The sequence below is a fragment of the Capricornis sumatraensis genome, chromosome 2 (assembly GCF_032405125.1).
Source record: "Capricornis sumatraensis isolate serow.1 chromosome 2, serow.2, whole genome shotgun sequence".
NCBI classification, from domain to species: domain Eukaryota; kingdom Metazoa; phylum Chordata; class Mammalia; order Artiodactyla; family Bovidae; genus Capricornis; species Capricornis sumatraensis.
In genome coordinates this window covers 149266352-149282780 of record NC_091070.1, presented here as the reverse complement: position 1 = coordinate 149282780, position 16429 = coordinate 149266352, and the positions used below count along the sequence as shown (strand labels likewise).

The 16429-nt window shown below is 41.4% G+C and overlaps 1 protein-coding gene across 2 annotated transcripts; it reads left to right on the top strand.

Moving 5' to 3' along the window:
* Positions 1-1945: 1945 nt before the first annotated feature.
* RWDD3 (RWD domain containing 3) lies at positions 1946-12679 on the top strand. 2 transcript variants are annotated; one of them, XM_068965449.1, is made up of 4 exons: positions 1971-2055; positions 9580-10067; positions 12030-12145; positions 12244-12679. In XM_068965449.1, the coding sequence occupies exons 1-4, from the start codon at positions 1971-1973 to the stop codon at positions 12356-12358; spliced, it is 804 nt and encodes a 267-aa protein (XP_068821550.1). In that variant the 3' UTR covers positions 12359-12679. The 2 variants fall into 2 exon arrangements, 1 of the variants encoding a protein (XP_068821550.1); XR_011144433.1 differs by lacking the exon at positions 9580-10067 and having other exon boundaries at positions 1946-2055; positions 12244-12253.
* Positions 12680-16429: the final 3750 nt, after the last annotated feature.

Below are 16429 nucleotides of genomic sequence, written 5' to 3'. Positions count from 1 at the left end.
TGAATTCAGGAAATCAAAAATAAGATATGAACTACTTGATTTTTTGTTATCTTTAATAAGTCAAATAAATTAATATTTTCCTAACACTTTTAATACTAACATTGGATTTCAAGCTAAAATTAAAAATAATTCAATGATGTTTTAAATTAAAAATTTATTCTTTTGCTCACCAAACTCTTTAGCAGCTACTGAACCTACTGAACTGCTGCTACTTTGGAAATAACTCAAAGGAGTTATTAAACAAATTGGCCACATCAGAGATAATTATGCATTTAAATAAACCTTTGTCTTTTCAGCTATGTACACAGCAGTGCTCTTAATTACTTGGGGTCACTAAAACCCCACGGCATTCTCTGAAAGGCATTTCTTCTGCAGTTTATCTTGTTAAACTTCCTTTCTGTTCTCAGAAGACAGTATCTTTTCCTTTTTAAGACCCCTTCTTAGTTAGAGTGGGAAGGATGTTAATGATGGTAACATGAATTCAGTCTTTAAATCAGCCCTGTTTCCCTGACATCCATAGGTCAATGACAGGAGTCACTGTGTAGCCATCTAAATTCCCTGATTTATCTCACAAAATGTTATTTCTGATACAAACAAAAATCGTGGGACCTCTGTGAACTAGACCAGCTACTTTTTGGGTCTGCAAAATTTTAAATTGTTACTTGACAAACAAAAGGATAAGTCATACATACTGAAAAAACTATCACACGGAATCATTGTAATCTTGTTCACAAAACCAACGTTGAATCAGAATGGATTGATAATTCTGAACATTCTTAGATTTGAGTGGAGTTCAGAATCACATTGCTTTGTATCAATCGAAGATCACAAAATGAGTAATGTTGAAAAGCTAGCATTTGGCACATTTACATACTTGATTGTACCCTCAAAGGCCCAGGAGTTCCACTTGCATTGGCAAGTGGGGGTTGCCGATCAGCAGGGCTGTCCCCTATGATTTTGTTTGTTTGTTTGCTATTGTTTACATGCTAAGCCGTGTCTAACTCTTTTGAGACCCCATAGACTGTAGCGGCTAGGCATCCTTAGTCCATGGGATTTCCCAGGCAAGAATACTGGGGTGGGTGGCCATTTCCTTCTCCAGGGGATCTTCACCACGCAGGGACTGAACCTGGGTCTCCTGCGTTGGCAGGTGGCTTCTTTACCACTGAGCCACCAGGGAACCCTGTGAAGCCAGAGACAAATAGGAACGTTATGACACTGCTCCCAGCACCTGGGTACACAGGTCCCCCGCAAGGGTCCAGGCCACCCCAGTAACATCCTTAGACTGCAGAGCTGGCAGGTCCAACTCTCGCCTTCTGAACCATCGTTAGGAGAAAGAGAAAGAGGAATCCGGTCTTGCTCTAGAGTCTGAGTGCCAGTTACCGCTCAGCATGTGGAGCTTGTTACTGCTCCGGAGGTTTTCCGGGTGTCCCAGATACTGGGTCTCCAGTACCTCCATGAGGGCGGAGAATCTCCTCTGATCTGTTAACTGCAGTGTCTCTAACCCGTAGTTCACTTCTGAGCCAGACAGGGGCTAACCTCTTCTGGTCACTTCCCTGCTTTTTTTTTTTTTTTTTTTTCCCCTAACCTCCAAGTTCCCTTCCAGGACAAGTCTGGGAGGGAATGGCTAGCGTACAAAGCCCGGACTAAAGTTAGAGAATTTCCGGCTTTGCTAGGCGGCTTCCCTGTGTTAGAAAAGCAGCGGGTGAGCTGCACGGTGGCCTCTGGCAGACACCCTGGCTTGGACCACAGGGCCTTCACCCTTGGAGAAAAGTCCCCCAAACGGCGTGAGTCTTCCGGCTGCAGTTACAGAGCCGGAGCTTGTGGGCGGGGCGTCTAGTGGCATCCAGCCCGCGGAGCCCAGCGGAGACGCGGAGCGCCCCCCGGTGGCAGCCTGGCCGCACTGTTCTGGGACGGCCGGGGCGGCAGCGGCGGCGGAAGGGGCGGTGCTGAGCGTGCGAGGCCGTGCGGCCATGGCGGAGCCGGTGCGGGAGGAGCTCTCGGCCCTGGCAGCGATTTTCTGCGGGCCTGACGAGTGGGAAGTGCTGAGTCTCTCAGGTGACTACTTCCGCGCCAGAGGGACCCGGGCTCCCCACCACCCCGGCTGGGCTCACCGCGCCGAGCCCACACTTGGGGGCCGGGGTAGATGAGCGATGGAGTGACAGGCGCCGGGACTGGGCGTGTGTGGGAGCAGGCGGGAGAGTGCGGCGACCCTGAAAACATGAATAGTGTAGCGCCCCTTCCCGCTGCTCTGCAGTCAACCGAGAACACAACGCTCAGGCTCCTGCAGCCCGTCGGCCGGTCCCTGCTTCCCGCGCCCCTTCATCCACTGGTCCGTCTCACCCACTACTCTCGCGTCCCCCACTCGCCCATTCCTACCTCCATTCGCTTCCCCCCATTCCTTGATTTCCCCCCATTCTCCCGTCCCCCGCCCCCCGCCACTCACCTATGCATCCCCCTCAGACATACCTCCCCCCGCGCCCGTTTCACCCCCTAATTGTCCTGATCACTCCTCAACTCGCTGAGGGCTACCAGCTGCGCCCTCCTGGACAGCGTCCCCCCAGGCTTTCCCTGGGTGTCCTGAACTTATTCTTCAGATTTCATCTTAAAAAGAGGTCTCTCCTGACACCCCTAGTTTAAAGCCAACTTCCCCATCGGGGCACCCATTGAAGTTTAACTAAATGGGTATTTGGTTGTCTCAAGTTGCAAGAAGGCAGGACCCTGTCTGTTTTGTAATCACAAAACTGCAGGCACCTAGGTCAGTGCCAGGCACGTGGTAGGTATTCATAGTAAATTATTGTTGGATGAATTTTTGAATTCAACCAGCGCTCACTCAGAGCTCTCCCAGTTGGATTGTTTTTCTTCAGCTTTTTTAGTTCGCTTAAAGGTGGTTGTCAATTACAGGCTCTTGGAGCGCATTAATTGTTCCGCTCACATTTGAGTCCCTGAAAACTCAAGGTTTTTCAAAGACACTTTCCCCGGAGCTTACAGTTTAGAACGGTTCTTCTGGGTTTATTTTCATGATAGCGAAAACTTACTCTCTGTATCTGTCTGTAGCTTCTGTTAAGTAAAAAACAAAACTTCAGTTTATGAAAAAGTGCAGTGATGCAGATGATTTTCAATTTTCTCTTAGCTTTCAAATACACTATGTAAATTTTTTGGCATGAGATCTAAACTTCTGTCATGTTACAGCTGCTATTAAAATCGTCTTTCTGACCATAAATTGATTGACCTTTAAGAAGGGAGTCTAAAATGTCTGGGTGTTGTGAGAAAGCTATCAAGGGTTAGGATCTATTCCTCGTGTCCATGCGACGTGTTATTCACCTGCGGAGGCTTGCCTCCTTTTTACTTTTTTCTCTTGATCACCAGTCTGTACACGTTCATTTAGCACTGTTGTGTTCTGGGCACCGTGAACCAATTTATGTGGTGAAGCTGCTTTCTTTTCAATGCCTAGCCTGTCTTGCAGCTTTCTGAAACAACGTTTAAAATCCTTATGAGAAGATTTACTCACTTTTAGTGTTTTTTTTGGGGGGGAGGGTCACCCATCTTCTGATAGGATAGCATCTGTTATTCTTTATCACCTTACTTGCTGTCTTCACTACTTTCTTTATTGATAATTACTTCATTATTTCTACTTGAGGCAGGCTATTTGAGGACATCATTAGTTTTCTTTAATTCCTTTATTATGGCTCAACTGGGAATATCCTGGGAAAATGAACCTAGGATTTACCATTACACCTGAAAGAGGATGGAGTAACCGTGGTCTGTGTCCTCAGCACATGGCTGAACATAGGACACTGCTGATGGTTCAGAGAAAACTGAAAAAAGTAAGCACAGAAAGAAAGGGAGCAATTTTTTGATACAAAGAACACTGTGGACCCTTTATCTGCTGTTAAATTGAGCATGACTTCAAGCCATGCCTCCTAATTAATTTAATTCAGTGTTCTGGCATCAGTAAGTAATTGAATTATAAAAGAATTCAGTGTAACAACTTAGGACATTTTGTTGCTGAAAGGTTCATTGGAGAATAAAACAATTCAGTGGTTGAAATAGGAATGTTTGATGTTCACAACTGGGAATTAAGGGTATGTAAGAACTGCTTAAATAGACCACAGTAAACATCCAGTGGGCTGCTGGCTACCACTCTCGGGTCACTGTCAGCCTGGATTGGAGGATATAAGCTTAACACCAGAACATTCTGAATACCATCAGTTCCTTCCTGGCCTTTCCCTCAAATAAGCTTCTCTTTGTTGCCCCTGAAATCAGGTTGACATTGGTAGGATTGTGCTTCTGGTAGGAGGTAGCCCGGGAAGGCTCAGGCTGCCAACCCAGGGGTCATACATTAAGGCCATAAGATTGAAGAGTCTGAATAACTGCATATTTTTGGCTGGACTAATTTGTGCTGAGAATTTCACGGGACTTACATACACTGTGGCCTCTTGGTGATGGCTGTAGTAAGTTCATTGTAAGAGGCATCAGCTGTAGCTTTTTCTTATGGGTGTACATTCTGAAAGCTCCGACACCTGTCCGCTAGGGCATGCTGTGGGTGGACCAAGTCAGGGGCATTCTGCTGTTCCTGTGCAGCGCAGTCAGAGAAAGTGCCAGGTTTAATGGGGCCGCCTGCCGTACACCTGATACTTTAAATGCATCTTATTTGATGAGAGGTATTCTGTTTTTTTTTTTTTCTTCCAAGATTTTTTATTTTTTGCTTATTTTTCAAGAGGTATATATGCATATATACATAATCTCTTGTATATCTGAGAGAATGGTAGAAGAAGAATGAGCAATTTGAACAACTTTATTCAAAAGAAAGATAGGTAATCTTAAACTGTGATTAAGCAAATGAAACTGGCAAGGAATTATTCTCAGATACTGGGAAAATAGTGACAGAGAATCCTGAAAGACGTTTAAAAGCTGTGTCAGTGAAATTTAAGGTAAGTTAGAACACTAACATTTTTTTTCATGGAAACTAGACAAATCTAGGCTTTCCTGGTGGCTCAGTTGGTAAAGAATCTGCCGGCAGTGTGGGAGACCTGGGTTCGATCCCTGGGTTGAGAAGATCCCCTAGAGGAGGGTATGGTCACCTATTCCAGTATTCTTGCCTGGAGAATCCCCATGGACAGAGGAGCCTGGCAGGCTCCATGGGGTCGCAAAGAGTTGGACATGATTGAGTGACTAAGCACACAGCACAGACACATCTAAAGAAGGAAACATGGTTAAAAATCTACCAGGCTTGTCATTAGTCCCGATGAGGGGTGCTCTTTATTTTATAGAGAAGATAACAGATGCTCAGGCTGGTTTAGCAACCACTAAGCTCGAGGACTCTTGCAGTGCATCATGCTACTTAATAGAGATGAGTTGCTGCAACAGGGAAACAGTTCTTAGAGAGCAAGGATAACACTTGTCCAGAAAAGGAGAGCAAGATGACTACCCAGAGCAAAGAATCAGATGTGGTCCAACTTACGTTCAGAGTAGTTACGAAGGGTAATGTGTGTGCCTGGCCTTGTGGGTACCTGGGAAGTAGGTGAGACTGGTGATGTTATGAATCTTCATTTTCTCGATGAGGTTATCGGAGGTCACAGAGAGTATATCACCATAGTCAGTGCTCATTATACATTGAATTGTGTTTCTGGAAAATCATCTTACAGATAAGCATGATATAAAATGGGAGGGTGTAAGACTCATTATCATATGAGATGTTTGCACGGTAGCTTCAGAGTAAATTTTTGTATCCTGCTAACACTGATGTTCAGACTGCATTGCACCTTCCTGCAAAATGAATCATTACGGTCACCCACTGACCCCTCTAAATCTGCACAGCCCTGTTCCCTGCTGATTGTTGGTACTGAGGTCACCTCTAAAACCAATTCAGCCTTGAACTTCACTTCTAAAGGAGGGATTGCCACTTTGAGCTTCACTTATTCTTAGTTGTTTTTTTTTTTTTTTGTAACTACCTTTTAGTGTATATAACAATCCAGCTGCAGCACTGGTGGATGTATACTTGTGGGGAGGCATCCGGGAGCAAGAGGGAAAAAACCCTGTATAATGAAGTAAGAGAGCTGTTGGGGACTTTTTAGTGGTTTTCTGAACGAAGTCTTACCCAGAGGACATGCAAATACTGCAAAAAAAAAAAAAAAGAAAGAAAGAAAGAAAGTATGGGGTAAGCCAGTTGTATGTGGTATATAAATGATTTCTTCAGTTCAGTTCAGTTGCTCAGTCGTGTCTGACTCTTTGCACTGCAGCACTGAAGGCTTCCCTGTCCATCATCAACTCCTGGAGCTTGCTCAAGCTCCTGTCCTTCCAGTCGGTGATGCCATGATTCAGTGATGCAGTGATTGCAATAATGCAGTCATGATGCAATGATTTCTTAGTAGACTCTAAATGAATCTTGAAGAATTCATCCTCTTAAATTTGTTTACATTTTCCACTGTCTTCTGGTATTGTACAGCATTTATTGAATTTCTGTTGTGTGTGTATAGGGTGAATTCTTAAAAATAATGGTATGGAATTTGGGGTTTATTTCAGTTGCTCTAGTTTGAATTTCTGTTGTTTGGAGGGTAGTTAGGAGCATAATTTCTTTCATATACTTGTAAGGAAGAATAAGGTTTGAAACCCCTATTTTGGTTATGAAATTGATATACTTATTTTAAGGCATAAAGACTTATTTAAAAAAAAAATACAAACTAGGTAATAGGTATGTGAACTTTAACCAGAGGCAAGACTTAAATCTTTTGCTAGAATCTTTAGGTGAAAATATTCTTGGAATTTATGAAAATCGTAGATTCCTAGGGCAGGCATAAGTTTTCTGTGGCACAGACGTTTATTGAGAATGATGAGTTTGTGAGTTGAACTTAATAACTAGAGTATCTTGGTGCCAGGGAAGGCCAGAGATTAGCAGTAAGATATAGAGCACCATTATTTTTCTGTTAATCACTGTTTCTAACCTGTTAAATAAACATAAAGTAGATAGGAACAACCTTGTTTTCTTTTTTATGGAAAAATAACCCAAATCAGACTGACAGTGTATGTGATTACATGAAAATTTCTGAGGCAAAAAGAGCCAGTTTAATTGCATGTACAAACCAGGGCAGATGAGAAAGAAAGGGTAATATACATCCTTCTAGAGTTTTAGGGAGAAAATGAGTTTTTAAAAGAATGTACAATTTTACTGCTGTGTTAAATATCAACAGTATTGGGGGTATGTTACTGGGATTTTCATTTTCTTACAGAGATAGCATCGTTTTGTGTAATTTCAGTTTGCAACTCCTGTGTGTGTGTGTGTGTGTGTGTGTGTGTGTGTGTGTGTGTGTGAAAGGAGTCACAGAGAAAACCAAGTAGGAAGGTTGTTAGTCCTTTCCAATTCTTGATAGAATTAAAGTAGTTTTCCTTCTAAGCATAACTAATAATTTCACAGTTTCCAAAGCTAAAGTCAGGATTTTCTCTCATTAATTTTCTATTTGCTGACTTGTTGTTTAGTTGCTAAGTTGTGTCCAACTCTTTCATAACCCCATGGATTGTAGCCCGCCAGGCTCCTCTGTCTATGGAATTCTCCAGGCAAGAATAATTGACGTAGAGAATAGACTTACGGACATGGGGATGGGCGAGGGGGTGTGGGGAGGAAGGAGAGGGTAGGATGTATGGAGAGAGTAACATGGAAACTTACGTTACCGTAGGTAAGATAGATAGCCAGTGGGAATTTGCTGTATGTCTCAGGGAACTCAATCCGGGGCTTTGTAACAACCTAGAGGGGTGGGATGGGGAAAAAGTGGGAGAGAGGTTAAAGAGGGAGGGGACATATATATACTTAAGGCTGATGCATGTTGATGTTTGTCAGAAATCAGCGCAATTCTGTAAACCAATTATCCTTCAATTAAAAAAAAAAGTATTTTCAATAGATGAATTTTAAAAAAAGAATACTTGAGTCAGTTGCCATTTAGTCCTCCAAAGGCTCTTCCCAACCCAGGGATCGAACCCTAGTCACTTATGTTTCCTGTGACTATTTGTTAAATGATGAATGAAGAGCTTTAAAAATTATATCTCCCCCTTGAGAGGGAAAGTGAACCCTCTAGATGATTTCTGGAAGGCTTATTTAGTCTAGTGGTTACACGTTGTTTGTTGGTCTATTTATAATACCCATTTTACCAAGTGAAATGTAATGATCTTACTGACATCCAGGGAGCCTACTTTTAATAGTAAATTTTTTTTTTTTTTTAAAAGGAGAAGTAACAGGATAGAAGAAAGAAAGATTTTGAGAATCTGGTGATGGATTTTAGGGGAATGCACTAAGTTGTTTGGAAAACTTTGCTTTATGTGGCCACATTTTTCTTACATAATACAAATTTAAGTTATATCATTTTAATATGATCTTTATAATGGTTACTGCCTGAGTTTTGGGGTAGTGTCCTAAAACGGTTGTGCTTTGCCTCTGATGCTGAAGATTCTACTAAAGAAAAACCTTGTGTAAGGAATGTGTTTGGTCCTGTATAAATCAATGTCTATAACCATGGCTTCTGAATAAATGGAATCAGATGGCTAGAGAGCCATTTTAATGTTCTGTTCAGTTCTTTAAAATGGGGATACATTCAGGTTTCCATTGTTTAGGCTGTTGAGCAGCAATCCAGGTATGAAAATGAGAATGATCTGACTGCCTGTCTTGTGAAGGAGAATGAAACAAGGGCTGTGGAGATAGAAGTAGCGTAGACGAAGGCAAGTTAACTTCAAAGAGCCTCCTCGGCACCCGGTTCTGTTCTACTCTTCTCTTCTGATCTGTGTGCTTCTGCCCCCTGCAGAATGAATCAGCCTGATGTTTTATCAACTTGCGAGAAGTGGGGTGAAGTGGTGTGGAACACATCAGAGGGGTGAAGTGGAGCAAATCTGAAAGAGAGCAGAGCGTTTCATGTTGTATCCTGTGTGTACTTTCCCATTTCCCCCTCCTCATGGAGCCAGAGAACGGCTGAACTGATGGCTGCCCCATTTTAGTTGCTCTCGCTGCCTTCATGTTACACTGATAATAATACATTTGAAGTGAGAAAGAGCGGGTCCAGGCTGTTAGTGTGTATGCATAGTCGTGGTGTTCTCTGCACCCTTACAACCACCACACGGGATCCAGTATTTGCTTCTGCTCGGACTCACTGCAACCTGATTTTCATTGGATTTAGTGTATAGCTTTTAAGCTAATTGCTGATTTTATAAATACACGATACTATTTCTTTGAAGGTTCATGTGAGTTTATTAGGAATTTCCAGAATTAGCAACTAAGTCTGGGTGGGAAAAAAAAATCATACAAGGAGAAACCTTTCTGGTGACCTTAATAAAAAGAGGATAATGGCAATTGTAAATGCCAGTGAAATCCTGGGTGCTGGTTGGGCATAATTCTATGAATGTATATATGTGTATGTATATATATGGCTGAAAGAAAACACCTGTACATAATGGCTTTCTTAGTGTGATGTGTCTCTTCATAAAATAACTTAGTTTTCACATGAAAAATAAATTGACATCTGAAACCAAAATTTTCTCTTGTTAGTGTTCCATTCAAATTGAATTAGGTACAACTAATCATTATTTTTGGATGCTTTCCAGAGACAGACGGGGCTATGTTCAGAATTCTCACGAAAGCCGAAGGATTTACAGATACGGATATACCCTTGCAGTTGGTATTCCACTTACCGCTCAGTTACCCGTCCTGTCTACCTGGTATTGTGGTGAACTCCAAGCACTTGACCAGGGCCCAGTGTGAAATCGTGAAGGAGAAGTTACTGGAGCAAGCAGAGACCCTTTTGTCAGAACCTATGGTTCATGAGCTGGTTCTCTGGATTCAGCAAAACCTCAGGCACATCCTCGAGCACCCAGAAGCAGGAGGTGGCGGTGAAAAGTGCTCTTCTGCAGCGAGCATGACTGTGGATGATGGGTTGTGGATGACTCTTTTGCATTTAGATCACATGAGAGCGAAGGCTAAATATGTCAGAACTGTGGAGAAGTGGGCTTCTGATTTAAGGCTGACGGGAAGACTGATGTTCATGGGTAAAATCATACTGATTTTACTGCAGGGAGACAGAAATGACATCAAGGTGCCAAAACGTTTGATGTGGAATGTAAATTTGGCTATTTTCTGCTAAAATGGTGTTTTATAAGAATGGGACAGATGAATCATTGAGATGTTTCTGTGTGCACTCTTGCCATGTTAATAGATCTGTATTTTCTTTTTTAAAGACCATCTGTAACTTCTAATTACAAGTGCAGACTTGTAAAGCTTGAAGAATAAGTAGAAGATTATGTTTTAAAAATCATGCCACTTAATGAAAGTGATAGGTTATTAAAAAAGAACTCTCTATGGTACACAAATGTTTGTTTCTGTAATTAGCTTTGAGCCTAAACTTTATAAATTTGCACTATTTTGTGCCTATTTATATTTCTTGTCTTGGTTAAGCACACAACAATGTATGTATTTGTGGGTAAGCCTGCAAAATTTTAACTTGGCAGTTAAAGATACATTCTGAAGCTTGAATTTGGTATCTGTAGTATCTGGAAAGAGGACCTGGTCCCTCTTAACCAGGATTTAGTGTGAGTGGAAGTAGAATCATTAGGGCTGTCAGCTTGTCATCTCCTCCCTAACTTTTGCTTTCCACTTGACTTGTCTCAGCAGCTGCTTTCAAAATCATCATCTTCTTCAGATTTTTCAAGTTCTCATTCTATAAACATCTAACCTGCTTTATGTGGGACCAGACAAGGAAAATTGCTTATTATATGTTAAATCTTGAAAGAGCTACAAATCACTTTATGCTTTCAAGTGGGTTGGGTCAAGAATAATTACAGTGGAATTTATTTAAAACAGATTTATCTTTCATAACTTATTGTCTTAAAGATTTATAGGGTTACTACAAATTTGTAGGATTACATAGCTTTTTCATGATGGGATCTTAACACAAAACTTGATAATTGATAACGTCAGTTAACCAGAGTAGTGCTAGGTTATAGTGTATAGGTACAACACAGTTTCAGATTTAATACAGATCTTGGGTTGGGGTCTGACCAAGGAATGACATATTTTAAGGTGATGTATAGTATATCTTGGAGAAGGAAAATACAACCTATTCCAGTATTCTTGACTGGAGAATTCCTTGGACAGAGGATCCTGGCAGGCTACAGTCCATGGGGTTGCAAAGAGTCACACATGACTGAGTGAATATCACTCACTCCTAGCATATCTATAAAGCTGGACTCTTTTGGGTAAAATACTGGCTGACTGAATGAATGCTCATAATTTCTTTGCTCATATTTCCCCAAAGGGGTCAGAAGTTTCTTTAAGCCAGCTCAGGCATATTAGGCTAAGTGCAGCTGTTTTGCAGATATTTTTACTCTGATTGGATCCATCAATTAATGAATATATATTTAATCATATGGCTAGACCAGAGAACTTTTAAAAATAGTTCTTTCCTTTTTATTAACTTTCCCTATAATGCCATTTAATGTAAATATCTCTTAAATTTTTTAAGATTGTTTATCAGGATTGAGAATTACAGGTACATATTTATGGATTCCATCAATTTGGAAAGTTTGGTGCTGTGTGCCTATTAACTTCACTCTGACCTTGAAGTAGTAATAGTACTGTAATAATGACAGTGGCTGGTGCTGTATTAAGTGCTGTTGTGCCAGGCATTCCTCTAAGAGCAACATATTAGCTCATTTAACCATCACAGCTTCCCTATAAGGTAGCTGTTAAGAGCAAGCATTTTATGGAGTAGGTTATTGAGGCACAGAGGATTTAGGTAACTAACCCCAGAATCAGCTCTAGTAGGCTGATTAGTCTAGTTTTAAGCCTGTGTAGTTGGATTAGAACCTTCTTTACTCCAGCATTCACCAGAATGTTACGCTTCCAAGTACATAAAAACAGTATAACTCTCTTACTGCTTGATTCAGAAAGCAAGTACTCTGTCAGCATGCAAGCAGGCCAGCAGATTATTTCTCCTTTAAAAGTGAGACTTTGAGATTCAGAGTAAGATATGTATTTAACATATTGTTCTATCATTTAGGAGTACCTGATTCTTCAGAAAACCTGCAAAGTGGATGTGGACTCAAGTGGAAAGAAATGCAAAGAGAAAATGATGAGTGTACTATTTGAAACAAAAGTACAGACAGAACACAAAAGGTATAATTTAGTACTATTGCAGATGGAAAAGCAACTGAATCGATAATTATACTCTGACAAATTTAGGCATATTCATGAGTTTCTCTTGTATAATGCAGGTTTCTGGCATTTGAAGTCAAAGAGTATTCATCGTTGGATGAGTTACAAAAGGAATTTGAAACTACAGGACTTAAGAAGCTTTTCTCTGAATTTGTACTTAGGCTGGTAAAATGAAGTTGAGGACAGGAATCTTTTAGTGAAACTACAGTGTTGTTTTTTTTTTTTTTTTTCTTTTTCCATTGGATTTTGAGAGTGGCTAATTTAAACTCATAAGGGGACAATTTTAGAGTTTCTCTGAAGCGGAATGACAGACACCATCATAACTTCAGGACAAAAGCCAATTCTGCTTATGGAATATTAAACAGTAAAAATACCCATGTATTCTAATTTTGCCAGTAGAAGCTGAGTTCAATAGATGGAATGTTATTTCAGAGATAAATATAAAAAGATGATGGTAAATGAGCCCTTGTGTTTATACAGAGGATTTGTTTGGAACTGTGCAATTTTCTGGCTAATTTTCTTGTAATTAAATGAATTTTTAAAAAGAGATTTGTTTTCATGTTTACTTTCTTCATGTTTACATTTTTAGCATTTGATAATGATTTTCCCTCATTCAGCTTATTATGTCTAATGTTTTAAGTTGAATGTTAAGAAAAATATAACACTGATTTCTTTGTGGAATTGAATAAATGGTTAGTTTAAATACAAACCAAAGAAGTTCTATAGAACTTGATTTACAATTGCTTTCTTTGGGGTCCCAGAATAGCATGGTGCTTACTAGTTATAGGACTGAAGAGTCAATTTAAAAGAAAATTCTTTTTTGAAAAATTTACAGTCTAGTTTTACAAGGGAAGAAATGTTTTACACAAAATGAACTTGACTTACCAGAGGGAGGAAATTATATGGAGATATTTTTAATTTCTGATGGAAAATTTAGTAAAGTCTGATAATCTCAAAATGTATTTGATATAAGGAGAGCAGGAATAAAATAAAAGCTTGTGTTAAAATTGGTTCCAAAAGTATAGGCAGGCACTTATGTTTAAGGAAGGATGTTTGTGTTCATGAATCCACCTGTGCTTTGAAATAAGAGGCCAAGTGATGGAAGAAAACTCTCTCACTGTAATCTGCAGTGATGTCATGATAAGTTATAACTGATGGGAGGGATAAATAAGGAGACGCGGCGGCACGCCCAGTAGTGCTTCCTGAGCATGCTGCTCTGACTATGGCAGTCCAATCTGATGGTCTCATTTTCAGATACCCTTGTAATTAAATTAGACCTACCTGTTGATCATTCTACGGGGCTGCTTTAATGACGGGATTTCTGGTTCATTTTATCTCATGTAGGGTGTTGGTGATGTTTTTCCTGGATAACTGGTAAATGTAGTTAGGTTGTTCTGTGGGCGGTTAGTATTTTCAGAGTTCAGAAGCTGCTAGGAGTCTCTTCCCACCACTGCACTATTGGAGGGTGTTGTAGTCGATGCTAGATCTGCTCAAATGGTACTGCCTGGACCAGAGCTAAGATTACTGACAGGTGCTGTCTGTGGTCTGTTGGAGTTCAGAGTCACTCTACCACCGTTTCCCCTGAAAGCACTGCCAACAAATATCATGGTGCTGGGACCTGTGCTACCACTGACTTCTCAGCAGTGCTTCCTATTGGCCAAACTTGACAGGACTCCAGTTGTCAAAAAGGAGTCTGGGAAATGTAGTCTGAATACCCTAGCCCCAGGAGAACAGAGCAGAATATAGCAGGGTGGGTGTGCCCATGTGGAGTGAGGGAGAGGGAGCTGAGTGCCTATGGCAAGTAAGTTCCATCAGTTACCGCGCGTGCGTGCTCAGTCGTGTCTGACTCTGTGACCTCGTGGACTGCAGCCCACCAGGCTTCTCTGTCCGTGGGATTCTCCAGGCAAGAATACTGGAGTGGGCAGCCATTTCTTCCTCCAGGGCATCTTCCCAACCCAGGGATGGAACCTGTGTCTCCTGGGTTGGCAGGTGGATTCTTTACCACTGAGCCACCTGGAAAGCGCCTACTGTTATTCTTAGAGGTGTTAGTTATTCTGGTTGAATCACCTGGATGATCAAGTGTACTACCACCAACATTTTTTATATAACTTGATAGGGAAAGGGGGAGGAAAAAATAATTAATATGCACAAAAATATACAGAACAAACAATAAAGTAGATTTGCTTAAGTACTTGTTTCTATAACGGCATGAAGTTGTAGCTGATATTTATAACCTCTTCCTCTACTCCATTGTTTTGGTTTTTTTGCTCCTGGCCAGCATGCTAGCTGGTCAAGGCTCTTTACCTAGTAAGGTAGCTGAATCTTAATTCTGATAGGTCTGAGTCCTTAGGAGTTGGTTGTGTATTAACTTTTACTGTTAAATAAGAGAACATTAAGAGGCAACCCAGATAATCCCCTGGGCTCTTGACATAGTTCATACTGACCCCACTGTGTGGCAGTAGACCGATTTCCCTTAATAATATGGATCAACCACCCCAGCCCTTATAGGGACCTCTTTTTTTGCCCATTTATAGGGATGGGAGTAAAAAATTCTGTGAGTGGATTATTAAACATAATAGAAAAATCCGTCCTAGTTTTTATTCCTCAAACTCTGTATTCTGGCAATGGGAGAAATGACATCATATTAATATGTCTGAGTAGGTCATTATATTACTTTATCAATCCAGCCACTTCTGGGTGATTTGGTACATGGGAATTCCTATGAATTTCATAGTAGTGAGCCCTTTCTGAAATGAATTTCTCATTTAGAATTTATGTTTTGAGAGATAACCATGTTGGTAAGATTATGGTTGGTAGTCTTACAGCAAGAGTCTTAGGATTCATATCCAGACTAAATATTTTCATGACAGTTGCTGGCCCTTCCACCAGAGAAGGAATCCAATGTGATTAACTGGTCACCAGATGGCTGGGGTCTCTCAGGACTGGCCTCTGTTCTTAGCAGGTTAGGTACTCGCCAGTGACAATAGTAAGATTAGTATTGGTGAGAAGAATTTCATGTTGCTGAGTCCATGTATGGCGTTTCCCTGGTAGCTCAGCTGGTCAAGAATCCTGCAATGCAGGAGACCCTGATTTGATTCCTGGGTCGGGAAGATCCCCTGGAGAAGGAATAGGCTCCCTACTCTAGTATTCTTGGGCTTCCCTGGTGGCTCAGATGGTTAAGAATTTGCCTGCACTGTGTGAGACTTGGATTCGATCCCTGGATTGATAACCTCTATTCCTGCTGCCATAGTTACTTGGTACATGAGCCCACTGAGCAAGCACTGGTATGCTAGCGAAAGAGGATGACTGACATCCAGAGGATGAGTCATCCTGTCCACTTAATCAAGGAGGATGTTCACCACAGTGGTTGCCCCATGAACATCACATGGGACAAATTTTACTACTAGCCTCAAACTTTCTCCTCATCCTGAGAGGTCCATTCACATACTCCCTCCCAGATTTCCTTGTCATTAGCCTTCTGATCTTATTCTTTCAAATTCCCTGACTACCTGACCAATCCATTAGCCCCTTGCCCATGAAACACTATAGATCTACCCCTGTGGACATCTCTTTTCCTAGAAGTACTGTTGAAAATTCTGCCCACTGAGATTTCTCTTCACCACCTTTCAGACACACACTAGATTGCAGTGGTAATTTGTGAAGCATATTGTGATGGAAAGAACCATCCTCGGAGTTTTTTCCTCCTCACTAAATAAACTATAGATATCACTACGACAGCCTAGGTGTGGACTGAGGAAGAAACAGCTGTGCAGGAGTAGTCACTACAACATCTGAGCCACTTGAGCGTGCAGTTTATTTGTGCCTTCAGACCTGCTTAAGCCTGGTCTTGTACACATCACTTCATTTGTACATGCTGAAGAATTGATGCGTTTGAACTGTGGTGTTGGAGAAGACTCTTGAGTGTCCCTTGGACTGCAAGGAGATCAGCCCTGGGATTTCTTTGGAAGGAACGATGCTAAAGCTGAAGCTCCAGTACTTTGGCCACCTCATGGGAAGAGTTGACTCATTGGAAAAGACTCTGATGCTGGGAGGGATTGGGGGCAGGAGGAGAAGGGGATGACAGAGGATGAGATGGCTGGATGGCATCACGGACTCTATGGACGTGAGTCTGAGTGAACTCCGGGAGATGGTGATGGACAGGGAGGCCTGGCGTGCTGCAATTCATGGGGTCACAAAGAGTCGGACACTACTGAGCGACTGAACTGAACTGAACTGATGATGCTG

What these genes read in the sequence shown, in the direction of transcription:
- RWDD3 (XM_068965449.1), top strand. Translation starts at nt 1,971, where the DNA reads ATGGCGGAGCCGGTGCGGGAGGAGCTCTCGGCCCTGGCAGCGATTTTC. An exon ending in GGAAGTGCTGAGTCTCTCAG is followed by an intron (nt 2,056 to 9,579) that starts GTGACTACTTCC and finishes GATGCTTTCCAG; the next exon opens with AGACAGACGGGGCTATGTTC. An exon ending in GAGACAGAAATGACATCAAG is followed by an intron (nt 10,068 to 12,029) that starts GTGCCAAAACGT and finishes TCTATCATTTAG; the next exon opens with GAGTACCTGATTCTTCAGAA.